At 36.6% G+C, this 25,967-nt stretch overlaps 1 protein-coding gene across 3 annotated transcripts; it reads right to left on the bottom strand.

Annotated features, from left to right (window-relative positions):
- Positions 1-451: 451 nt before the first annotated feature.
- Positions 452-25,967, bottom strand: NMNAT3 (nicotinamide nucleotide adenylyltransferase 3). Of its 3 annotated transcripts, XM_026854831.1 has the most exons (6): positions 24,736-25,967; positions 21,445-21,562; positions 19,654-19,790; positions 10,246-10,429; positions 5,952-6,061; positions 452-1,586 (listed from the first exon to the last, which is right to left on the bottom strand). In XM_026854831.1, exons 3-6 carry the CDS (start codon positions 19,760-19,762, stop codon positions 1,177-1,179), a joined length of 813 nt encoding a protein of 270 aa, XP_026710632.1. In that variant the 5' UTR covers positions 19,763-19,790; positions 21,445-21,562; positions 24,736-25,967; the 3' UTR covers positions 452-1,176. The 3 variants fall into 3 exon arrangements, with proteins under 3 accessions (XP_026710632.1, XP_026710634.1, XP_026710633.1); XM_026854833.1 differs by lacking the exons at positions 21,445-21,562; positions 24,736-25,967 and adding an exon at positions 19,088-19,162 and having other exon boundaries at positions 19,654-19,757; XM_026854832.1 differs by lacking the exons at positions 19,654-19,790; positions 21,445-21,562; positions 24,736-25,967 and adding an exon at positions 15,121-15,473.

Below are 25,967 nucleotides of genomic sequence, written 5' to 3'. Positions count from 1 at the left end.
GCTTATCTTGTATGCTTTTTGAGGTGAATCCTTCTTCCTTGCATATGTTCCAGCTACTTTATGACACCTTCTTTTCATAAAATGATCATACGGACCCTTTTAGTGAAAGCGGTTTGTGTCTGGCATGACTTTAACTTGTTCCACAAGCTCCTTAATTCTAGAGAACTAGAGTGGAAGATGTCTGGCTAACTGAGGGCTCGAAAAGGTCCAGTGAAGTGGAAACTTGTATTAAGAAGCAGTAGTTAATTCTGTATATTGATAAATGCTACATCACTATTGAATGTATGCTTTCAGTGAATTTAAGCAACACTGAAACACAGAAGTAGCACTTCACAGAGATTCAATATTCTCTGAAGGTGTCTTCTGTCAAAAATGAGATTGACTGAATCTGCAGAATAGGCAACATATAAGAGAATGGATTTTTCTGGCTAACATTAGGGCTCAAATACCAAGACAGCCTCTTATGTATTTTATTTTCCACTGTGTATCTTCAAATGGTACAGCTAAAGTTCCTCTTGGATATGCTATCTACTCCAGGGCTATAGCAATTACTTACTCTTATAAAAGACTGCATCAGAGAAGCAAAGAAACCCACTTTAACTCTGGGGATGAGGACTGTCTGTCATTTGTGAATCTGGAGGCTTAAAAGTGACATGAACAGTGCATGCAGTTTTAAGTGCTTGCATGAAAGAAAGGTTTATTTCCATCTCTTGTTCAAACTGCCAAAACACAAAAAAGTTATTCGGGCCCCTAAAAAGTCAAAGTTTAGCAGTAATATATATTTAAAGATATACATACGTATTAAAAAAGTTATGGTTCATTTTATTTTGCTGCTTCAGAATAGTAAGGCATCTTCATGCTAAAACTGTCTGTAGGATTACAGAATTACAATTCAGGAAAGTACTGTGTTTGACCTTAAGTATTACTGGAGATTAATATTTATTGTTAGATCTTTTATTTTCACAAGGAAGCTATTCTTTATATATTTTAAGCTATGTAGCTGAGCATCCCAATTTATTTAAGCATTAACACACACACACCCCCATGAATTTAAAACACCACATGAATTCCGGAAATTCTGGATTGATGTATGTTCCCCTCATTAATAAGAAACAACTTTCTCAAGAACTTTACATGGAAAAATGCCAGGTCCTTCCACTTCACACACTACAGACATCAGTCATTCAGTGGGTTTACTGTTCTGTTATGCAATTTAAGAGGCTGAAGCAAATCACCTTCATTCTTCCGCTCACTCTCTTCTGTGTAGATATTATGCTGTGCAATGTAGGCTATAACAGAATCTGGTATGAGATATTTTACGCTTAATCCTCTGCACAAGGCATAGCGTATCTGTGTTGCACTGATTTCGTTCTGAATCCATTCTTTCACCAGGAAGATATTGTGCTGAAATTTAGTTAAAAGGTCTGATTCATTGATGTACTGAGCAGGATCAGAGCCAGCACGGCTAATACAGACCAAACCAAACTTTTCCACTATTTCTTTGATGTGTTCTTCCTTCCAGAGATTGGGTGTCTTAAATGTCTGTAGAAAATCAGCCCCACAGAGCAGCTTTAATTCTGGTAGAACTGGAAAGACAAAAGGAAGGGAAAGATTTCTATACTTGCTTAATTTTCTAGGAAGTTTATACTTAAAATTGGTTTCAACTCATCAATTTTTGATGTTTTTTTTTTTTTCTTTTATAAAATCATTTAGCTTTACTCCACTTTACTTCCAAAAGGTTGCACGAAAAATTCAGCTTGCATTTTATATGTCTGGTCACAATTACTTTATCACCTACTTCATCTCCACTCACAGCATACCAAATATTATCTGTACAATGTTAAAGGAGCATTATTCCTCCACTCAAGGAAGCCAAAAAGGGCAAGAAGCAAATAATTATTTTAGCACAAAGACTAGACTTGGTTGAACCTGGCTACTAGAGACCAGCCTTCCCTGCTTGCTTTACTCGGGTACTGTGGGAGCAGCCCCCGCTAGCGAGGCCCTTGCCCCCGGCGCTGTCACTGCAGACGGCTCCCCAGCCCGTTGGGAGCGGCTGCCCTGCTGCACTCTGGCACACAGACACTATGTTTGTATACTATCACATTAGCCAGAGAACAACCTAGAATTTCACTTGGCTTTGTGCACCTGTATCACCTAAAACATGACAGATGGTATCTAATTTAACAACCCTTACTGGTACAATAAGCTAGTTAGTTGACCTATTAATTTTTACTTTATTTTTAGAGATATATGAACCAGTAGTGTATTATACAGATAATATTTTGTGTCATATGGCCATGGCATTTTCATTCCAGTATAAAGAGATCTAAAGCCAAATTTGCCATACCTTGAATAATGACCAACAACAATACTTCACTAGTACATTTATTATTTTCTCTCAATTTTTTACTTGCTGCCCACTGCCTAAGACCTAGTACAGAACTATCTCTTTCCTCAAAGTCTATTCTACAGCACTCATCCAAGTATTTTACAAACATTGACTAGGTATCTTCACAGCCTTGAATTCATTTGAAATGAAGGGGAAAGATGGACATGTGGTGTCCATTTTACATTTATTTGTGGTTGCAGACAGTTAGCACATCTGCAAGTCTTATACAAACACCTTAAATCAGCCACTTGAAAAATAAGAAACATACCGTGATGATGCACGAGAAGAATACCTTAAGTGCCTTAAGATACACTCACTTTTGCAGATGTTTAGTCTATACCATTGAGTTAACTACAACAAACCCTTCTCTTCTTACACCTCCCACTACATACCTTCCAACCCTTATAACAATGGTGGCAGGGGTACTGTGCTGCACCTTCCTGTGCTCTGAAAGCAGCATTACTACAGAAGAAGGGACAAGGCTACCCTGAAACATTCATGCCTGACAGAATCACCATAGACTGTCCACATACTTAAAAATATAATTCTGTTTTTTCCTGAGAGTTTATAATTAGCATATTTGGTAGGAATGTGAAATTTTTGTAATGGCCTTCTCCCCCACAAATCACCCAGTAAATTTTATTTTGATATCCACATCTGCAAGGTTGGAACCTTTAGATTCAGTGCTCTCAGCTCTGACACCTGAGCTAGTGCAGAACTACCTGCAAAAGTTGTCTGTGACCCCTGTGTGGACCAGGGCTACAAGAGTATGAAACTCTGAATGAATGTCCCAGATACTTCTGACAGCTGATGCACAATGAGACACCAAGAACCTTAGGATTCCCACAACCCTGGAAGCTCTATCATGATAAAGCTGATCTTTGCTGATTCATCCCTTTCAAGCTGTCCTCTGCCTATCTATTTCCTCATGCCGGTTCTAATCTTCTTGTCTTTTTAACCCAGAGATTCTACTCTTCCTTTCTAGTTCTCTGTCCCCTGCTTTCCAGGGTGTTACCTGGCTTTTATGTCACACCTTGATTTTTACTTAAGAGCAACCTCCACAATAAAACAGTACTCTGTTCCAAGCTGTACTAGAGCTAATGTTACACCAGACCTTTCATAGTGTTGATGTTTTTTCTCTGAATGTACACACATTTCAGTTCTAGGTTACTGGAAGCTAAATTAACAGATTGTAGGCTTTACAAAAAGGCTGTCATTTTTACAAATACATCTCTGCATATCCCCACATCTGTGCCAATGAGAAAAGTGTCTTTGGCCTTTCAAGGGCACTTTGCTAAATGATGATCTGCAGCTTCCACTATAATGATATAAAACCCAAATGGCTGCTGCAGAGCTTCATTTTTTGATAAGTACAATAGCTTTTATTTCAGGCCATGGTGTTTCTGGTTCAGGGAAATTTTTGCTTGGTTTTGATTGGCTTAACTCAGTCAATGATGGCAGACGGAAATGAATTGCAATTCTTTGAAGTGTCGGTCATGGGAAAAGGAGAGGATAAACTAAAGGAGAAATAACTATTAACACAAAGGAAGCAGCTGGATTTAAGGTCTAATTAAGGGAGACTGCTGTTGGATTATGCCAGGGAAAAGCATTCAAGAAGTGACAACAAAGTTGTTCATGTAAGGCAACTGAGAGACTTGAAGTGAAGGGAATTCAATTAAAAACGAAATGAAGACAATTAACTATCTCTTGTAAGCAGGAAAAGAAATATTGCACGTGAAGCTATACTGGGTGAATCAAAGAGGGACAGCAAATCCCTGGACACTGAAAAACAGAGAAAAAGGACTCTAATCTTGTTCTTTTCATCTTCATCCTGAATGACTAGCACCAATAAGCTATTCTAAGTTTATTAAAACTGCAATCATTTGTCTATAGCTGTCCTCACTGAACCTTTTTATTTGCAATATATATATATATATATATATATATATATTAAAGTGACCTGATTATGGAATAAAACATATGGAACAAAATCATGAGGTTCAGCAGCATGCAAAGAAGCCTTGGTGGGTATACATTCAGTAGAAAAATAGTATATTATGGAATTTTGCCACTACTAAATTGAGCCATCAAGCTGATCTTTGTGAAAATTCCATTAGGTGACTGAGCCTTTCTATAAACTTCACAGAAGACCCCGATTTAACAGATTTCATTGTTAGAAGGGTTGGATTGGTGGGGTTTTTTGGGTTTTTTTTCAGGGTTGGTTGGGTAACAGTTGCCTGCCATTAGAAAGTTTGGATGTATTCTGCTCTGGAGGTCTCTGTAGCTCTTGATCACTCCCCACACCATTCTGTTAGTGACCAAAGGCAGTGGGGACAAACCACTCCACTCCTTCTTGGTGAGCGACATGTTTAATATGGCCAAATCCGTATCACTGCCCAGTCAGTCAAAGCACTGAAGGCAGAAAAAGTAAGTAACAAGAGGATACTAGCCTTTCTCTCTCCAAATAAACTGACTCATCTTTGTGTTTAAAAAAAAAAAAAAAAAAATCCAGCCACTATGTGCTAGACAGAGAAACCTGTTTCTTGCTGTCCTTCTCACGTAGATTTTGCTATGCCTTCTGTTTTTAGAGGAAACCTGTGATAGCTGATTAATTCTAGACTTTATTGGGAAAGACAGTCTAGATTAAACATTTGTTTTCTTGATAATTTTTACACAAAATGCTATAAAGCTTGAAATAACTATAGAGAATAATAGTAAAATAATTTTTTGTAATGGAAAATTAAAATAATCTTTACTACTTTTACACTAATTTTCTTCAGTGTAGCAATGTGGAGTAATCTGATTTATCACTTGCCAACAACCATTAAATCCATCAGACACAAGATTCCACTACAGTCCAAGTGACTTGAGACTTATTTTCTTCTACTATCTATAAAGATCTGAGAACTCATCTTTTGCATGCTTTTGTATAACCACAAACAACTTAAATGTATTATTCATGTCCAAGAAGCGCTGCAATACTACATGAAAAATGTAATGTATTAAAAGTCTAGCAGTATCCTAGCAAGTCACAGGGCTAGGGAATATAAAATCGGAAACCCAAAACTGACAGTGTTTCCAGAACTTCTGTGTACTTCCCTGTACTTCTAATGTCAATAGAAACTTTTCTGTCCAGAAATGCAGTAAACACCAATGCATCAGCATCGCTGGTGTGGTATCCATACACTTAGTCCATTGTCTAACACTAGAATTACATTTCTAAGTAAACCCTGTACTTTTTGATATTTTTTATTTATATATTCTATACTTTGCAAAACCAGCAGGGCCAAAACATCCATCTCTGACACAGCTAAAGAGATGCTTATAAAACCAAGAATTAATACAACTCCAAAGTAAGTCTCTTGTCTATGTGGGAGTTACTACAAAATAACTGGACCAGCGGTCATGCTGGCATTTGGCATGGCTTGTTTTTAGCAGGCAGCTCCAACCCTCAAAACTTACCAGTTACTATGTTCGACTTGTTCATCAATTAGTCCAGTCTGGTAAAGCTGCATTATCTTTAATGCTAAAGAAAGAGTTGTGTTTATATTTATGAACCAACCTGAGTGCTGGTAAGAAAGCGAATTCTCTGTAGATCTTTCTATGGGCCGTTTGTTTTTCATGAATTCCTTCTTGAACTGGAGCAATCTGAGTGATTCATTGTAATGGTGCCTGCATTTAAAATAAAGGCTTCTGTGTGAGGTAATCCTCTCAGAGATGCACAAAGCGATTACCTGGCACTTTCAGATTCAAGAACACAGTCTGCTTTTATGCACTTTGGATTTAAACATAATTTGTTAAGAATTTAGCATATGCATTCTACCATGAGATCAGTATCAATGTAGTTAACATTTTGCAGAATTCATAAGAAACCTATGTAATGGCATTCTGGTTTTCAATTCCTTTTTAAAATTCTACCACTACAGCAATTTTGATAGCAACATTACATCTGAAACATTGTGGAAGTTTTTGCTTGAAAAAGGATTAAGTCACACTTCAATCAGTAGATTTAATTTCTTGATTAAATACAACCCCTCATGATGATGTTTCTATAACGTGTGCTCAGAAGTTTTCAGGAGGAGACATTTTTGTTCTCTCACATCCTCTTCTCCACAAAGACATGTTCCCTGAGTTTTTACCTTGCACTTTTCCCTTTCATTTTAATTAAAAGAACCACAATCCTGAGAAACTCAAAATATACAATTGTCATAAGATTTTTGACATCTGCTATGCTTCTAATTTTACTGAGCTCAGACCCTTTTGTTGTTTTTTCCAGGTTTTTATTACTTTATTCTTTTGCTGCTCCTGATCAATGCTCCCCCACTGCAATAGTGTTATTATTACCTTATGGTAGTGGCCCCTTCTTTAATCAAGGGGGCAAGTGCCAATCTCAGATCCAAACACTGAAACTTTCCTTCCAAATCAGCATGGCCTTGCCTGTTTAAAATAGTCCTTGACTTGCTCCATCCTGAGCCATGCTTAAGCATTGCTCATCTGGGCATGAGCCATAATTCACAGAATCAACTAGGTTGGAAAGAACCTTGAAGATCATCTATTGTTTCAGGACACAAGCTCATGGTTAAACAGGACAGGTAGACAGACTCAGGCCAGTGTCTCATCTCTGTCTAGTACATATATAGCCAAAGTGACCATCAGGCCTTATATAGCTGTATCAAAGCAAAGATTATGAGTGGTACAGTCCAAATTCAGTATGTGCACAAAGTCATAGATAATAACACTTTGAACGTCTGCTTTAAGGAATGAATTCATAGTTTAGCAATTTAAATGTACACTCTTCAAATCATGCAGATACTTTTAGCCACTTGCACAAGTGTCAAGAACATACACCTAGACAGGCTGCATAACTATCTCCAGCAATTTTTGATGCTCAGCCATTGGCTAAAGAAACTACATAGACAAGAGGTGAGGCACATATGGTAGTAGAGAGAAGGTAGCAGTAGCTTGGCCTGCTATTTTTAATCCTGCCTTGTTGTAAACAGGCTGACGCTATGTATAGTAAAGTACACTAACTTCGTATCATGGACTGACATTCTTGGGCCACGATTCAAAAATAAGAACTCTTGGCAAAGAGCTCACTGTAGGACTAATGTTACAAGTACTGCAAAATCTTAACTACCAAAAGGTCTGTTCAGCAGGTGTTTTAAGCGCTGGGGCAGGGAGGGTTATGTTATTTTAAAGATACACCAAAAGGGACAAACCAATCTGTCAGCTTATCAAGCATTTTCTGAACTCTGTATGAAGTTTTGAGTAACTATTTAATTAAAACAAGCACAATTCAATAAAAGTTGGGTAAGATAGATCTTTGCCAATTCTACATTAATTCATATTATCTCTGCACCACAATCAGATCTACATTACCAGAGGAATGAGTGTAGTTCTTTTGTTACTGACAATATTGTGTTCTTGTCTAGAAAGAATATTCAGGAACCGAAGCTAAGTGGGAAATAGCTCCATCATGTTCTCTACTTCTCTCTAAAAAAAAGCCTTGAGATAGTCTCAAAAATTTCCATACTCAATGTAACAGGCAACTAATAGCTCCACCACAAGTGGAATATGAGCTTTGCTGCTTAAAATTCTTTTATGTCATAAGTATTTGGAAGCCTTGGCAAAATCCACAGATTTTGATGAAATATGACAATTTCACTGCACTCAGGTAAAACAAGTACTGCAGGAAAAGGCCAATTCATGTGTCTCAGGACACAATGTTCTCCTGCAGTTAAGTGTACAATTCAAAATACTGATAAGAGGAGACATTTAGGTACAATAATATCTTCTGTCTTTGCCTTGCAATAGCAAAATCTCTTTCTATTGGTACTAAAGTTTTCTACCTGAAGGAGCTTATGGTGAAGGCAGCAATTGGTTCTTAGTTCTCTGACCAGGGAAGAATCTACAGATTAACCTTCAACACCTGTGAAGAAACACAACTTCACAAAAAACTATTGCCTATTTATACTTGGTAAGGATCTAGCCACCTCTTTTTTTAAATACTCACGTGTGGCAATTAAAATACAATATAAAGCCAAAGTACCTGCACGTGCTATTTCATGAGGATGCTGCTTCCCCATTCAGGGGACAGGTTTCAGCATTAGATTATGGCACTGGTTCAGCTCATTTGAGAAAAAAATGCTTTAAACTCATTTCTCTCCTTAACAGGCATCCATGTTAATGTTTTGTAAATTTATTTATAAAACTAGAGGTTTGCTTTCTAGAGTGGCAGGAAGTTGGGCTGTTCATACCAGACTGGTACTGCTTTCCCTGAGCAGAAATTTATATATACAGGTTTTATTTATTGTACCTCATATACTAAAGGACTCTGAAGTGGATTTACAATTTACAAACCCAGTCTTGCAAGTGGTACTCACTTCAGCTGGAGCTGTGCAAGATAAAAGCCTTTCTAAGTAGGATCACCTGATCTGTAAGATTTGTAGCTGCTTCTCTGGAGAAAAATAGTTTTAAAAAACTGAACTTTAAGTGAAAAATCCCATACCCAACCAATACTGCAGGACAGACCTTTCTGTGATTTCTCACGCTGGACTATACAAGTGTGATTAGAGAAAAGAGATGTTTTCTGCAAAGACAGGGTAGTGTTGCATAGTCTTCCTACCACTCTGATCCTATTATGGTGGCTGGAGAGAAGGGGCAAAAGAAGCAACTGGATGTCTATGTTCAGTCAGCAAAGCAAATAAAGCAGAACTAAAAGGCCCTACTAGTTGGTTTTTTTTTTTTGGGTTTTTTTTTTTTTTTTTTTAAGTACATAGGGTATTCTTATGTATGTTTTTGTGAAGTAACAGGTCTGTTTTTTAACTGCATTCAAACAGAGCCATAAGAGCTTTCTGGGCAGTTGTTAGAAGGCACATTTTAGAGCCTTAAGCTATACACACAACTGTTCCCATGTAACCTAGAAAAATATGGATAGAAATAGAAATGAAGAATCATTGATAGTTCTTACAGCACACTTGCTTTCTTGAAAGACATTAATGAAGTTTTTCACTTTAACAGTATCTGTTGACTTCTGTAGCCTCTATGTTGCCAAAAAGTGGTTAGCACATGGTTTGTGTTTTCATACCTTGCCCCATAATGCATTTATTACCAAGACCAACCATATGGGGAAGAGACATGTTTCATGATCCTTACATCAAGTTAACAGGTTTTGGACAAATTGTTTTGGTTTTCTTTCCAGCACAAAACCACAGTAAAGTCAGTGATTTTGAAGAAAACATCAGCAGTTATGGGTTTGGGTTTAACTTGCTATTAGAGTTAATAAGAAAACTTTTCAAGGATGCATGAACAGATAAACCTGCAGGCATAATAATGCCAAGATAGCTAATCTGGAATAGGGGTGCTCCTGAAGAATAGGTTTGTTTATGAACTCTTAATTTCTGATTAAGATCTCTATATTACCTGCTTAGAGACTTAAAAACAAGAGAAATAACATGAGCTAAGAACTTTGCTGTGGAACTTTTCAGTGACTATTAAGTTTGCAAGACTCTTTCTTGGCAGAGGCTTTCCACATGCATCTAACTACTTAAATGGCTCAAGTGCAACACTGTGGTGTACTGCATAAGTGTGGGGAAAGCCTACCTGCTTTGTACTAGGAAAGGAAAGACTTCAGAGGGGGAGTACCACACTGACTAAGCAGCTTTTCTGAAGGAAAGTGATGTGAATTTTCATTGCTCACAGATCTAATACTTCATCTCATAGCAGATGATGCTATAAACAAACATGTCCTGCTTTGCTTGGGTGTTTTAAAACGAGTGAGTTCTGTGCATTGATCTGGTAGCCTGAGAGATTTTTGGCAATCAGTAACTTCATAAAGAAATGGGAAAAGTGATTACCTTAATACTTTTACTGTCTCTGTCCATGTCTCCTGCTCACTCTCCCATGGATCAGCTCGAATCCAGTCAGATGTCTGCAGTGCTAGCTTAGCCATTGCTATCCGGTGCCTTGCTGAAACCAAGCCTTTCTTTCCATAGTCATCATTAACAGGAGACATTATGCCTTCAATCACCCGATACCTTCCTTTTGAAAAAAGAAAAGAAGAAAAGAAAAACAAGTAATCTTCATAGAATCTTGAAAATTTTAGACAGAACCTTGGGATTTAATCTGGTTCAACCTCTTCAAAGCGTGGTTAACTTAAAAGTTATAAGCAGCTATGAACAACCTGATCTAGGTATTATTTAATATAGAAACAGCAATTAAAAATGTTAAAAAGCAGCCTTCTTGTTCCTGTGAACTGCTCAGAATTACTATCAATATGTTTATCCTATTAGATGTTTCCAAAAGGAAAGCTGGATGAACAAACAATTTTTAAGCAAGTAGAAATGTTTATGATTTATGATGCAAACTATCAAAAATGCTAGATATAATTAAAGTTTTATATTCCAATAAGTACAGCTTTTATATAGCCAGAGCAACGGATGACTTAACTGACCACTGCTTTGCTCTTAATCATCTGATGCTTGTTATTTATCAAAATCATCGTGTCTTTTCATTGTGTTAAAGCAAGAATTACAGCATATTACTGCAGCTGTGATTAATGCAATTCAGACAAATCAGAAGATTCAAGAAGAAAGATGGGGCTAATGGAGTCTAAAATGAGACTTACAGCACTATGCTCTAAACATCAGCTTAGCAGCCATTAAAGACCGTTTCTATCTGACTGATCATGTTAATTAAATTTGAAAATATGCCCATATTTTTCTACTCCTGTAACATAATGTAATCATTAAAACAACAAGCCCTTTTTGTTAGACTTTGCAGTTCTGGCCTTAAAATCAGGAAGCAAAAATGTAGCTCTCATTTTAATGAATCGGCAGGGAAATAAAGCACTGATATGAGCTGCATCCCTCATGAAACAGAGAGGAGAGAAAGGGTATTTCAAATAAACAGAAATGAAACAAAATTATTTGTAATATAACACATGCATTTTAAATAACTACGATAAATATGATCCTAAAGGAGGAAAAAAAACCCCAAACAACTTCCTTTTTCCTAATTCCATTATGTCAACAAAGAAACTTAAAGAAGGTAGCAAGTTCCCTCTGCTGCTTTGTAACCAAAATGATACCCTGGACTCATAATTTCTGATACTGGCACATGACAATTTAATATTGTAAAATGACCATTTACTAACTTCACATTTATTTTGACGTAACAAGGTAAAAGTTTCAAAAGAACTTAAGCAAGTTGGACTTAAGAAAACCAGCATCAGAACTCAGTGAGTTTTCCAGGCCTGTCTCCTATTAAAATGTCAGTCCAAACTATCCTCTGTTTATAAAAAATTCTCATTATAAGCAAAATGGTCAACAGAGCAAGATAAAATTTTGCAGAAACATGCAAAGATATGTATAAAATTAAGTCTATCTCTTGACCTGAATCTGGAAAAATTTTCACTTGACTTACAAACAACAATTAGTCTCTGATACTTTGATTATATACACTGCTATAACAAATTCTCATTTAAAGGGAAATTACAGTTTGAATTCATTAATATGTTGCCCTTATTAAAAGGTTTTTCTTACACAGTAATTTTCAACATTTCAGTTCCTTTCAGTTTCTACAGATACAAATTATTCCCTTATATTATAAATGAATACATTAAATATAAAACTTAAAACTGTGTGAGAACATGCTAGCCAAGAATGACTGCAACTCTGCCACATCCTTGTGAGCTATAAAGATTGCAGTCTCTAGTCTGGCCTAGAACTGCACAAATTGGATGAGATAAGAATTTCTGATGCCACATCAACTTGTTCCAAAGCATAAATGAAGCCAAATGGAAGAGAAAAATCAAGGTTGCTAATACTTGAGGTACCAAAAGTCAAATACAATATCTGTTTGAGATGATTCACAACAACTGAGTAGCCCAGAACTATGCACATGAGAACCTTTCACGTAAAAATACAAGCTTTACCACTCAAAATATAGAGGAATATTTTATTACTGGGTCTAACTTGTGTCTTCTTCAGTAATTTCACCCATTCAAATTCAATTCATTAATTTCACCTATTCAAATATGTCCCTCAATTTTGTCAGGCATTCAAAGAGGAAATAATTAAATTCTGACATCTTTTTTTTTTGTTTTTAATTTCCACTACAATTGTCTTCTCTGTCCCATAAATTATTACAGGTAGTTTCAAGCCTTCCTTGGTCCAGAATGATCTTCAAATTATATTTCTTTGGAATGTTATTTGTTTTCATCACACAGTATGTTATTGTTGCTTGTCCTAAGTATGTGTAAAAATTCTCCAGGCCCTTACATGGCTTTGTTTTTCAAAACATACCTATCAAAAGCAGCAGAAAATTTCCTCTTGCTATGAACTTATCCTAAGCAGTTCTTAGAGAATATAACTGGTTAAAAAACTAAATATAACAAAAGTGATGAAACAAAAAAATGTCCGTCAAACATGTTAAAGTAGTATTATTAATGCAAACATGTATTTAGTGTTCGGTTATAAAGGGCACTGTAAATTGTCACAAACACAAATTGTAATGCTGAATTAGTTTATTAATATCAAATCAAATTTATTAAATGCCAATTTAATAAAAAATTATATGTGTGCTTTGGCAGGGCTTTTAAAGATATAGTTTAGTCTAGTATTAAGTTTGATTTACTATTAGAAACTATACAAAAAGTAAGGAAAACCACTATAGAAAACCAAATAAAAGAAATACTTCTATACATTTAACTCTGTCTTCCTCTCATGTCATAGGAAAATCCACAACAGATTGGGAAGCTCTGCAGCTTTATGGTGTTATCCTACCCAGCGAGCAGGAATGACCACATCGCTGTTCTTCCTTGGGTCATCTCCAGAGCAGGTTGCAGAAGGACTTTGAGCCCAAGTGCTGCTACTTCACTGGTTTTCCAAGATGCTATTAAATAGGTATTATGGAACAGTAGTGTTTCAGGATAAACAGTTTCTAGAAACTTTACTCCCTGTTGAACAGGGCTGACAAAACAAAAGCCTCTTCTGCACTTCTGTGACAATTGAGAATTAGGCACATCCGTTTATCCAGTCTGATTACTTATACCAAAGTAACTACCCCAAGTAGTATCTTTGAGATAAAAGTTTAGATTTATGGCACGTCACTACAAACAGGCAGTACCAATGTACATCATTCATAAGCAATGACAGTATCAAAAGATGCATGTTTCATGTTAAGTTTGCTATGTGGAAGATTTTTATGGTTTCATACAACTGAAACCAGCAGATGAGCCAACACACACACTTTCATGCAGTTTGGTACCTTTCTGTTGAAACTCTAAAGCTTTAAAGGTTTCACTGCTGTAGGCTTACATAAAAATATTATGGATGAATGCCAGTCTCATCTCTAGGTTACAATGAAACTCCTTATTGTTCAGTATTCAGCTCTCAACTTATACTTTATAATAGAAAAAACTAGAGTTATACTCACTGGTGACATCAATTGAATATGACACCAACTCAAACATGCAAATTTTCCCTTCCTGAGGATATGAACGTGTTTAAAGACCATATAGCTGTCACTAACAGGGGAAAAAAACCCCACCAAAACCCCTCAAAAAACACACTCAAATAACCCCAAAACCACCAAACCAAAAAACCCCAAACAGAAAAAAGCCCTAAAATTACTCCAAAGTCCAAACACCAAAAAAACCCCTACAAACCCCCAAAATCACACCCACCAATGTAAACAAACCCCCCCCAACCACTGAAAACCAAACACCAGAAAAAACTTCCCCGCAAACTGCACACACCTTAACAAAAATTACAGTGTTAACTCATTGCCTAAGGTTTCTGTCCTATCTAATCTAAAGGCTGTAAACAGGAGCCAACAAAATTCCTTGGCCTTTATGTTTTTTTCTGGATACTGCTCCAGTTTCCTTTTCAGCACTGGACAAGGACTAACTTCTGTATTTTAGTGCATTAATGTGAACAACTGCAGAGCACAGGATTACAAAGTTTTGGTTTATTCATTAAGCCTGTTGTGAGGGCATAAAGTTACCCACATATCTAAGATTTAACAAAATCAGGCTGATGAACAGTTTAAATTTTACTGTATAGTATGTATGAAACATCAAGTACATAAATAACAAAAATCACTCGGATTGCTGAGGAGTCAGTCCTCCTTCATGAGGAAAGTGGCAGCTATTTCAAAATGTAAAATGATATAAAACTTCCCATCAGAAGTGAACGATGTTGGAAAATAGTTACAATACAAGCTCATGTTCTAACAATCTAAGATGCACCAAGACCTTGTATTAACTTAAGTTTTCATTTCTTCACTGAAATAACCACTGATACACTTGCTTTTATGAATATGGTTAGTTAACTGGATTATTTAATTTCTTTTATTAGCCTTCTGTGTGTGACTACACATACATTAAAATCACATGATAAAATTCTGTATTGAAGTAACAGTAATAGTTTCCCTTGAACTCACAAGAAATCAGCAGTTATCCTCTCAGAACTCTCAGCTTACTGATGCTAGGAAAACAAATACAAGAATTTTTCATTTTTTCATTTAAACAAAAATGTTATTTTTATATATAGGTTACAATTAACTGGAGGTGGAATGAGGGATATCTAACCTCTTTGTTCAGATGACATGTAGGGGAGGAAATAAAAACAAAACCACCAAGTAATGACTAGATACAAGTAATCCCCAAATTTGAGTTGTTCAAAACAATTTACACACTAAATATCAAAAAGATCCTATGCTTACATTACCATGACATGTATGTAAAGAATCCTAAGCACGAAAAAGGAAAAGAAAATAGGCAAGACTTTTTTAACTTCATGTTCAGTCACCTTCTCTGAGGGGATTTCAACAGAAGGAAAATCAAAGGGGTAAACAATTCAGCAATCCTTGCACTGAAAGTCAACATAAACAACAAATACATCAGAGCAGTAAGGGACAATCTTTTAGGATAGCTCCCATAGGATGGATGACTTTACCTTCACCGCTTCAGAGTGCTTGAAAGATGTATTCACTAAATTAGATGAGGTGTGCAAAAATTGTAGTGACAGATGTCATATGAGTACCTAGACAAACATAAATCATATCCACCTGGTTGAGTGAACTACAGGGCCTGAAGGTGCAGATTTACCTCTCTAGTCAGACAGCCACACAAATACACTGCAACTTCAGGAACGCTACTCCAACAGCTGAGTAACTGAGCGGGCACAATGATCAGTCCTCAAATAAATGCTGAATGATCTCCACACATCACATCTATAATAAACATTTTGTATCAAAGCTTCCAAATACACTTCACTATTCACTTTTATAGCGTTCACTTGATTTGGACAAAAAGAAGGAAAGGCAGTTTCTTGACAGCTATGAAAATGAGTATTTCCTCCAGAAAGGAAGGCTAAAAACCACTATCTCAAGAGCAAAAATGTGAAGAATGAGGGACTGTAGCTCTACTCACAGGACACCTGATTCTGAAATGCTCTCATCCAAGCTGACTTTTGCCATGTAACGTGACTGCAAAGTAATGATTCTCTTCAGAGATGCTACAAACCAGATGGCTAGGAATCCAAAGTCAAATATATGGGCATAACCCAAATACCACTGCAAGTAGGGGACACCCACCCCTTATTCCGCTGGGTTTCAGAGTAAGACAACAAAACTTGTGCAACAAAGATGCCTATGCTTCTTCCATTTTGAAAAGCATTCCTTATATTCAGAAAAGGGCTAGGACTTGAACTGTATGCACTGCTAACAGTATTCAGAAAACTGAATTTTATGTAACAAAAGCGTTTTCTTTAGGGATGTGGCATATCTTGAGATATCCTAAGACTTATGCTTTTGCTGCTTAAATTTGCACCTCTGCAAAATGCACCCTATAGCTTTAATTCTTTCTGAATGATAAGCCACATATGCATCCCTCTCCTCTTCATGTGTCTTTCAAGGGTAGAGCCTAATAGCAAGAACCAAGTACTGCTCTATTCCAGCAAGCACTGCTGCAAACCTTGTAAGAAAATAAGTTTCATTTTAATTTTTAAAATTCAATTAATTTTAACGTCTCTCAATATTTATTGTATATGTATATTTATTGTATATTGTATAGCTAGTGAGTAACTACTGATGATCTGATCCTATTCCAATCATGCATCTGTATTGCTAGACACACTACCAAAACAGTAGGATCAAACCAGGGTTATTTTGTGTTGGTTTCAAATTCTGCTTATCAGAACTGTTGGAGGAAAACAACTCAGTCCGTGCATTTATGATGACTTGCTGCTGTTACATTCTGTTCCTATCTCTTTTCTGAAAATACCAGTCCATTTTAATCAGATGCAGCCCTTGAACAACATAAACTTCTAAATTCACAAGGCTGGTTAGTGGCTAAGCACTCCTTGAACTTCTTAGGTCTGTTGCCCAGTGCTGCATCTGACACAACGCATTGATTGTGTCACATTTTTCCCAAGTTTTCATAAGATAGTAACTCATTCTCCTTCACCTCCCCCTTGCACATGTCTTGTCACAGATAGAAACAACTTGCATTTCATATCTCTCTCCTTTGCCCTCTATCCCTGTTGGTCTTATGCAGAGAGTTGGTGATGTAAGCATCCTCCACTGGCAATACCTGGGAAACAAGGTTTTAAACATCTTACATAGGTTGACTCTAGTACTATTTCTTTGGATCTTACAGTCAAATAAGAAATGCAGTCAAAGAGAAATAAAAGCATCTGGCAGCAGGTATCAACAGAGTGGAAAGGCATTTACCACAGTCAGTGCCAGTTTCAAGAAACATTTTTAAACAAGATTCTAGCTACGTGTGAAGACCCGTAAACAGTCAAAATCATTAGAGTTATTCAGTCACATGTAGCTAAGTCTGTTATATTTAAAAAGCGGCACAACAAGATGTGTCAACTGATATTAACAGAAAAAGGATGAGCTGACATGTGGCAATGAAACTGCTGATACAGCTTGAAGTATCAGAAACTCAATAAAATTCCCTACTTAAAATAGGGACGCATGAAAAATAAGATTAGACAGCATCTGAAACTGAAGTGATGTGCAAAAAGCTGGCAGACAAAATTACTGGAGATGTCAGCCAGGATGCACATCAGGGATAGTCATGTCATTCAGAGCAGTAAAACCTGACTGTGAAGTCAACTCCAGCCAACCTATTGCACAACTCCTCATTTCTGCCCGATTTCTGATTGAGCAGAAATACTGAAGTAGCACGAAAAGTCATTCATTCTCACAGGTAGGAAACATTGCCCCTCATGCTAGTTATTTTTTCACTCATGCTAGTTAACGTTTTCAGACAGTCAGTGTGTACGTTAGCTCAGAAGTGCACTGTTCTCACTGAGAAAGGAATCAGTTTGAATATGGCAGACCACCACCTCACTTCAAACAAGGTTTAGTCATGTGTAACCATTGTCCTCCAGCCCCATCATCAGCTCCCAGTCTGCAACTAGTGCTTCTTCTTAGCAAATAAGCTCTCATTTTCCCTCTCCTTCTCTGGGTAACCACAGCAGCAGAAACAGGATCTGGGTGGGAATGGTTCTGCCATAAAACAGTCATCCAAAATCGATCATTTTTATAGCATGTTGCCAACCCCTTCTGTCTGAACCATAGCAAGACAGACCATATACCAGATTTATATGTAGCCATACATATAAAACACGTATATTTACATTTATAGTTACTTCAAATAAAGCTACCTCTACTTGGGATTGGTAAAGTTTCCACAGGCTCACTGAGGATTCCTGGTTTGCAGATATCCTGGGTTAAGCATTCAGAAAGCACAATGATGACAGCGTAGGCAACCCAGACAGAAATAAAGTCCTCTTCTTTAATGCATGAAGTACTTTGACCAGAAAGATTCCACACATTAAACCAAGAATTCAAAACACAAGTCACATCCTATCCAGAACTAAACACTAATGTTAGTGGTGCAATGTAATGCACAACTTTCATTTCAACCTTTCAAAATGTCATTTTTAATATGATTTTCACTAGACTTGTTTAGGTAAATTGCTCTGAGTAAGGGTTGGAGTCATCTCACAGACCCTAGAGCAGACTAGACAATGAATTTTGATTCAGACAGAAGCATAATTCATTTCCCAGTTCAAGCCTTCTTTCAAGGTAGAGAATTAAGTTACTGGACAATAACACATGACTTAAATAGAAGTACCAATTGGTCTCACATTGCTTTTTTTTACTCCATGCACACCCACACAGTAAAAAGTTATAAAATTACAGTAAGAAAAGCCAATTCAAATCCTTTTTTAACCCTTTCTCATTCTACAGGAACAATAAAATCATTTTACAGTTACAACAGATTCATAGAGGCAGCCCTCAGAGACAGTTGTGTAATTCTTCCTCATTAAAGTCAAAGTATTCTCACAGTATATGGCAAGCATGTAGTTGCTGTGTTTACTGCACAATGGTATCAGTGGGTCACTAGTTTCTCTCTCCTCCCCACAATCTGACAGCCAAATTCCTTTTACTATTATTTTCTGCTCAGGTTCCTCCCTCCCTCCCTCACAACTTCTTTGCTAAGGTTCCAGTAAATTGTCATTTCCTTCCAATCTCTTCCAGAAACATATGTGTATGTTTTAGCTGCCAGATGGAAAAAAAGTAAAAGTCTCAGCAATTAAGTAGCTGATCAAGCTTAGAGTTCAATGCTTCCCAGTAGCTTTTCTGATCCTTCTTTAAGTTCCTGATGTTACCCACCTTCCTCCTTTGTTGCCGAAACCTTCTAACCTGCTGACATCTTGCTTTTCTGATCGCCTTTATGAGGAAATTATTCTGCTAGGGGAGATAACTTGTACCTCTTAGTGAAGATGGATAATGAATAATTAACGTTTCATCTTTTCTCCAGGTTCAGCTGGCTGTCAAAACTGCTAACTGTAACACTTCTTCATATTAAAACACAATGTATCATAAAAGCATGAAATCTGAACATAAATGTTTCTTCTCAGTTTCAAAATTGTTAAGCATACTCTTTCATAAGGCTCAGTCTGTTCCATGAATATGATCTTAGAACCGTTGATAAAACTTTCAGTTTATTTGCATGAATGCTCATTATGATACTTGTTTATGTACCAAGTCAAAGGAAAAGGTAATGCTAGACTTCCTATACTGAATATGTCATGAAAGCTTCATACTGAATGATCAATAAACTATACTAAAATTAAGCCAGCTGTAAAGTGACAGCTTATCTATAGTGTGTGTTAAAAATCTTTCCTCCTTTTCACAGTAAAACATGTATGTTCATGGTCCTAACACACCTTACTGACCTGTTTGATGCAGGTGATCTCTAGCCACCTCAAATAAACGCATATGCATGTTTGTGATGGGGTTAAAGGAGCCACAGGCTAGAAGAATGAGAGGTATCCTGCTCTTCATTCTGACACCAGAACATTAAAACTCCACCCTAAAAAATAAAATAAAAAAAAAATTAAAATAAAAGACAAACTTGGCAAAGAGCAGTCTGCCCACTGTTCCTCAATCTAAAAGGAGCACTGTTTTCAGACCCTTGTATTCCTGGAATGCTAATAAAGTATCAGAAGATCAGTCCTCTGTATCATCACAGCACACTGGAAGTACTAGCTCACAAACACATGTTCTTGCTATTAATTCGGAGACCATCAACAAATTGTTTCTTCACATAGAGATGGCTAGAAAGTATTTCTAGAAATTCATATTGTGACCTGGCCTCCAGCTCTCTCCATCAAGTGTAACAGTCTTCCTGCAGAAGACACTTGCATCCCAAATTTCAGAAGTCAGTCTTGGGTTAACAGACTGAAATCTGGTATGGATTCTGTGTTCTGTTTAGTCAAATCCTGTCCTCCATCTGCACTGTACCAAAGCACTGTAGCTCAAGAGCCTACCTCTCACTGTTCCCAGTCCTTATATCCCCTTATTTTTTTTCCCTTTTCTAACTTAGAGAAATATAACAATAATGGTTGAAGCAATGTCAAGTTGATGTTTTATAGCTGCCAACTCTATCAGTTCCTTACAGAGGATTTATAACTTTGAAGACTGTACCATTTAACAGCATTCAGTGCACCTGGCAACAAGTTTTAATATTTTCACTTGTGACATGTTGGTAGTTTGCAAACTTTTTACAGAGAAAATTCTTTGAAGCATACGTGCTATCTGTACCTTGAGCATCTAGTACTGAATATACATATAAAGATACTTTTATAATATTTTCATTTTACTTTACTCATTTCTCGGATTTCCCATCATACTAAGGGAGATATACTGGGGGAGAAAAGACCCACTGGTTGTAGAGCCATTGAAAATTAGCAACGATTTTATGATCTACAGTTGGAGCAGCGGTAGGAAGCACATATCACAGCACTCTCTCCTCTGATTTACTATGCCTGTGTAGACACCAACAAACTCACATGTGAAAACTATGCAAACTTTACAGATTCTTTATTCAGAAAAATCTAACTCAAAGTGCCCTTTTGTTCAATATCAGCAGTTCTGTAAATGTATCTTCACTGTGTAAGGAAAGGTCTTTTTGCCTTGAAACAGGTAGCAAAACATTAGTAGCTGTGATTAGCTGCAAAATAAATTATTACTAGAACATCGACGTGTTCTCCTGTAGTCCCAACTTTTGCTAGATAAATTCTGTTGCTACAGATTAGTCAATGCTGAACTCTAAATGATAAATCAATTAATTCCAGACTAAGAATTTTCTAGAAGTAGAAACTTTTTGCAGTCATAACTACAATGATGCTGCTCAGCATCCAGCCCTGCAAACAGGCTTATGAAATCTTATACAACAGCCTAAACTAAATGACAGAGTCATATAACTTTACCCAATTAACAACAGTATCAGTAAGCACCTCACGTAAACAAATACTTGTTCAGGGGGAAAAGCACAGACCCATTCTCCCCTATTACACATAGCAATAGCAGCTCTAGCTCTGATATACTTTCTTCTGTTCTGACGATGTGTAGTTTACATTTATTTCACTGTTCTTTTCTTTGCCATCTTGAAAGTTATAAACTGTTTTTTTTGTTTGTTTGTTTTAAAAAAAGCATTTAATTCTATAGACTTCTCTATTTCTCACCTGAAAGAGATATGTTGGATAGTTTGATTGCAGCTCTTACTCATTTATACCTCTGAGACTAGTGAAAGACTTCAACCTGTAATTCTTAATGACAACCAGAGAGTACTGCTCATGGAAACTGAAAAACCAAATCAAACCAATAACAAAAAAGACAAAAAGAAAAAAAAATTTCAAATCAAGAATGTACTAAGAGTAAACATGTAGTAAAGAGGCGTTTGAAAAGGTGTTTTTATTCATAGATACACCCCCACACACCCCCCTATATATAAAATGTCTATACATGTAAGTAAAAATTAAAACAGCAGTGTTTTTATTCCTACTATCCTTTATTTAGTGTATCCTAAACTTATTCAACAGAGCTATAGTGCAACTTTTCAGATTTCAAACAAAACTCCAGTTGCCATCTTGGCTGGTATTAAGTAAGGGTTTAAAATCACTAGAACACCCCCCAAAATAACAGGAAAAAAAGGGACATAGCTGATTTTTCAGCTAAGCTCTCTTGAGAAATCGGAGGAGAAAAGTTTAAATACAAAGCTTTAAGCAGAGCAGAAAGCCTCTTCACTTGTTCATCTTACGTGATTCAGTGGCAGTCACACTTCGAGTGCTACAGCATCCCAGTCTTCCTACAGTTACAGACTGACTGCTCAAATATTCACTTCAAAGTCTTATGCATTTTACCTACATGCATGAAGCAGACGGTCCTTAACTAATTTCACCAACTGAATACAAGCTACAAACAAGCAGGTGACCATGCTGTTATCATGCATTTACTGAGTGTGCACCTTGCACCAGGGGAATAAATTTCTATTTCCTATGTTCCATAAAAATAAGGCATTAAGGCAGTCCTGAATACTTCAATAAGCTCTCTTGCCAGATGGCCTACAGACCAAGAAAGCTGTAGTTTCTGCACCAATTTAAATATGATAATACCAATTTGCTCCTATTAGTTGCTCTATGTTTGCAAAAAAGTCACCCAAGTGTAACATCAGTAATGTACTTTTAAAAATAAATAATCAGTGATTAATTTGTTCCCTAGCAATTGTACCTACAATTCCATTACTGGCACCTCATAAAACATAGAAGTTTACTCCTATTGCTGCTCCCAAGTCTAGGTAAAATATGATGTAGTTTGGAAGAAGTTGTGCATGGATAATTCAGCTGTTAATCCAGTCCTGCTGCAAGGCTGCAAAAAGAAATTCCAATTAAATCAAACATGTATCTTGATCTCTAACAGGAAAGAAGAGTTAAAAATGCACAATGCACATAGCTTGGGACGGGAAGAAAGTACAGATTGTCACATCTAAAAGAGGGCTGCAAAAAATAAAGCAAACTTTCTCCTGGGATTTCTTTGGCACTCAACTTTTAGGAGTGCTGCAATGTAATTATGTTATCAATCAGCAGAAATGCCAATTATTCAGCACTTCTAGAATTCAGGTCCTTATCTCTGTGCTTCTGCTTCCATAACTGTGAAATCAGAACTAATGTTCAACTATTTCAGAGGCTGGACCTGGCTTCACACATACCTTAACTGAAGTGACCAGACCTGTAGATACCACCTTCTTCATGTCTTCTTCCTAATTCTCCCTGTAACATCTGTGACAAACTACTGCTTTTATGTATAAAATACATACATGAAAGTGCTCCATAATCATTACATGATACTCTCAAGGAGCCTCTGAGAGTGACTAATTCTATAAAGGAATCAGTTTTGTACTTACAATCACTCTTACGACAAAATACTCTACCTACCCAGGAACCAAAAGGAAGAGAAAAATCAAGTTATAAACAGTCAGTATTTGTTTTCAAGAAATTCCAATACTGGTATCACCCCTAATTTAATAAACGTACTATATGCATTGCAAAGAACAATGCATTGTTCTGCATGTGGAATTTTAGGACTTCTGTCCTGCCCAACAGCATTGTGTACCTTCCCAGTGTATTTAGACATTGATTAAGCACAAGCTCCAGAAAAGGAATGCAACCAAAACTTCCAAGAACAGGCACTTTGCTTCATATCATTTTCTAAGCATTCTCTTATTGAGTTTATAAAGTGGTATTGTTAACAAATCAAATTTGTTATATGAAAAAAACCCAACTTTATTCTTTTACAGTCTCTCTCTCTCTTGTTGTACTAATCAGTAATTTTTAAATGTTGGTGTTAAAAGAGGCAACCCCCCTCACAATTCTTCATTTACTGCAACTACCGAATTCTTATTCAGGAAGCAGTAGTAGTAAATTGTATGGTAATATTTCATATTGATCAGGTATTCACTACCTGGGAAAACAGTTTCAAATCTTCAGTTTCTTGAGAGAAGGGGCAGAAAATCATTGAAAATTTCCATTTGTACTGAGGTTCTCCCACCCTGCCGTAACTCCTGTACCTCTGAACTGTCTTCATATGACTGAAGTAATTTGCTGCTGCCTTGCTTAAAAATGGCAAGATTTTAGCAGAGTTTGCTCTGCTATTCAAGAGTTGCATCAGTACCATGTCTATGTGTGTACCTCAAAGGATGAAATCCAATTCAAAGCACCTGAAATCCCACTGGAGACAAAAACACAACTATTTTCTTAAGAATTCTGAAATACATTCAGTGTAAAAAGTTTCTTAAAGCAAGAGACACAGATACCAGACTGAGCTATGAAAGCATTTTTTGACTGAGATGATTAATATTTTTAATAATTGACTATGATATTTCTACACCAAGACTGAACCTTCTACTTTCAACTATTTTAAAAGCATTTGACAGAAAGTTTGGGAATAAGTCAGTTAACATCACTATCATTGAGCAGTATTAGCAAGGTTTGTATGTTTATTTTAAGAGTATAACAATGGACTTTTTTTTTTTTTTAATGTAATTCTGGTTTTAAAAGAAAACAACCGCATTTTATTTTTGCACAGTCAGTAAGCTACATCTTCTATTAGTTCAGCTTTCCTCCTGACATGAGAGGTACTGCCTTTTATTGTACTTCTAATCATAAAAGATAACACATCTTTTGTCATCTTTTCTGTCTGTCTTCAAAATTCATAAATAATCAAAGCAAGAAAAATCACAGCTCTGACCAGAGACTGTGAAGTTTTTCTGCTTTGGAACACTGTAAGTATTGTTTTTAATGATGAAAGAGATCACTTTTATATAAGAATAAGGTTCAAAGACAAGTTGCAGTATGCTCCCATTTCATGCAATAACTGTGTACGGCTTCTGGTGAGTGCTTCTGAGTGTGTGTGCTCTGTCCTGGGCACATGTACCAACAGCCCCGGCCAAGCAGGTGTCTCTCATAAACACCCCTTACCTTACACGTGAGCATCTGCAGTTTAGAAAGCTTGCAACAGTATGGTACATCATGTGGCACATATGCACCACATAAAATGTGGTACATAAAAAGGCAGATAGGTTCCTTTGAATGAGGAGGCCACATTTAAGCTATATAAAAGATTTTATGATGGAAAAGTCATTATAAAACTCCTGCAAGTTCTTTTTCTGTTGCCTACATTCCTGCAATATGTCAATAATAGATGGCGTTACAGATGACCACAGTTAAGTTCTGCTGAAAGTCAGTAATTACAGCCATATCTGATTAATTATCAGAAGCACAATGGAGTGCTGAGCTGTGCAGTCTGATTCATCAGCTGTTAAATTAGTAAACTGGAGGACAAGACGGTGATACGTGCACGCTATGAGGCAGACTCACCCTCCAGGTAAAATTTCTGCAAAGAGCAGAAATAAACTCAATCCTAGCACAGGATAAAAGTGTTATCTCCCCCTGCGAGGGTGGATCTAGACTAATTTAGATGAAATTTAGATTTGAACAAGTTCAAAGCTGCCCACATCCATTCTTTTACTGGGCCACATCATTACCTCATATAAATTCATGTAGCTGCACTGAGCCCAGCTGAGTTACACCTGGTGACATTAAAGATGTTATGGTTGCAAGACACATTTTCAAAGTCAGAAAATAAAAAGTACATTTTAGTAGCTGACCCAGATCATAGCAATCCACAGTATACAAATATCCCTTAAAAATATGACAAGATATCAGATTTTCTCATGCAGTTACTAATGAGAGTCATTGCAATAATAAAAGTTACTCTAGTCAGTAAGTTCCCAGCATGTGCTATCACTGAAAATCTTCCACAATAGTGACAAAAATATTTACCTGTATAACCCCACCTTCCACTTTAATAATGAACACAAGTATCTGGGTGAGAGAAAAAATGAAAAATGTATAATCTAGGGTGATATTTTGTTCGCTTATCAAAAAGTTACTCACCCCAGCCAAGAAGAATTTTACAAGGTGCACATAAATATTACACATTGCCTAATATGACACTCTAATCCTCTAAAATAGCTTTTTCAGGGCCACATGATGGATCATATTATTGTTAAATTCCAGTGACTCAGATGCATTTCATTTCTTTGACTTTCATTGGAAAGCCATTAACAAAGTGTATGATAGGATACATGATTTTCTATTAGATTCAGCATATCAAAAGTATGAAGTTGCCCCTTCCAATTCCCACACCA

Source organism: Athene cunicularia (genome assembly GCF_003259725.1).
Source record: "Athene cunicularia isolate RWA chromosome 9 unlocalized genomic scaffold, athCun1 chr9_part1, whole genome shotgun sequence".
NCBI lineage: Eukaryota > Metazoa > Chordata > Aves > Strigiformes > Strigidae > Athene > Athene cunicularia.
The sequence above is the reverse complement of the archived record's forward strand: the minus strand, read 5'-3'. Positions and strand labels throughout refer to the sequence as shown.

Bases quoted from the DNA above. Each gene is read 5' to 3' on its own strand.
- NMNAT3 (XM_026854831.1), bottom strand. From the start codon at position 19,762: ATGAAGAGCAGGATACCTCTCATTCTTCTAGCCTGTGGCTCCTTTAAC. The intron at 6,062-10,245 runs GTAATCACTTTT...TTTTAAATGCAG, and splicing joins GAGACAGTAAAAGTATTAAG to GCACCATTACAATGAATCAC. The intron at 1,587-5,951 runs GTTGGTTCATAA...TTGTCTTTCCAG, and splicing joins GCTTTCTTACCAGCACTCAG to TTCTACCAGAATTAAAGCTG.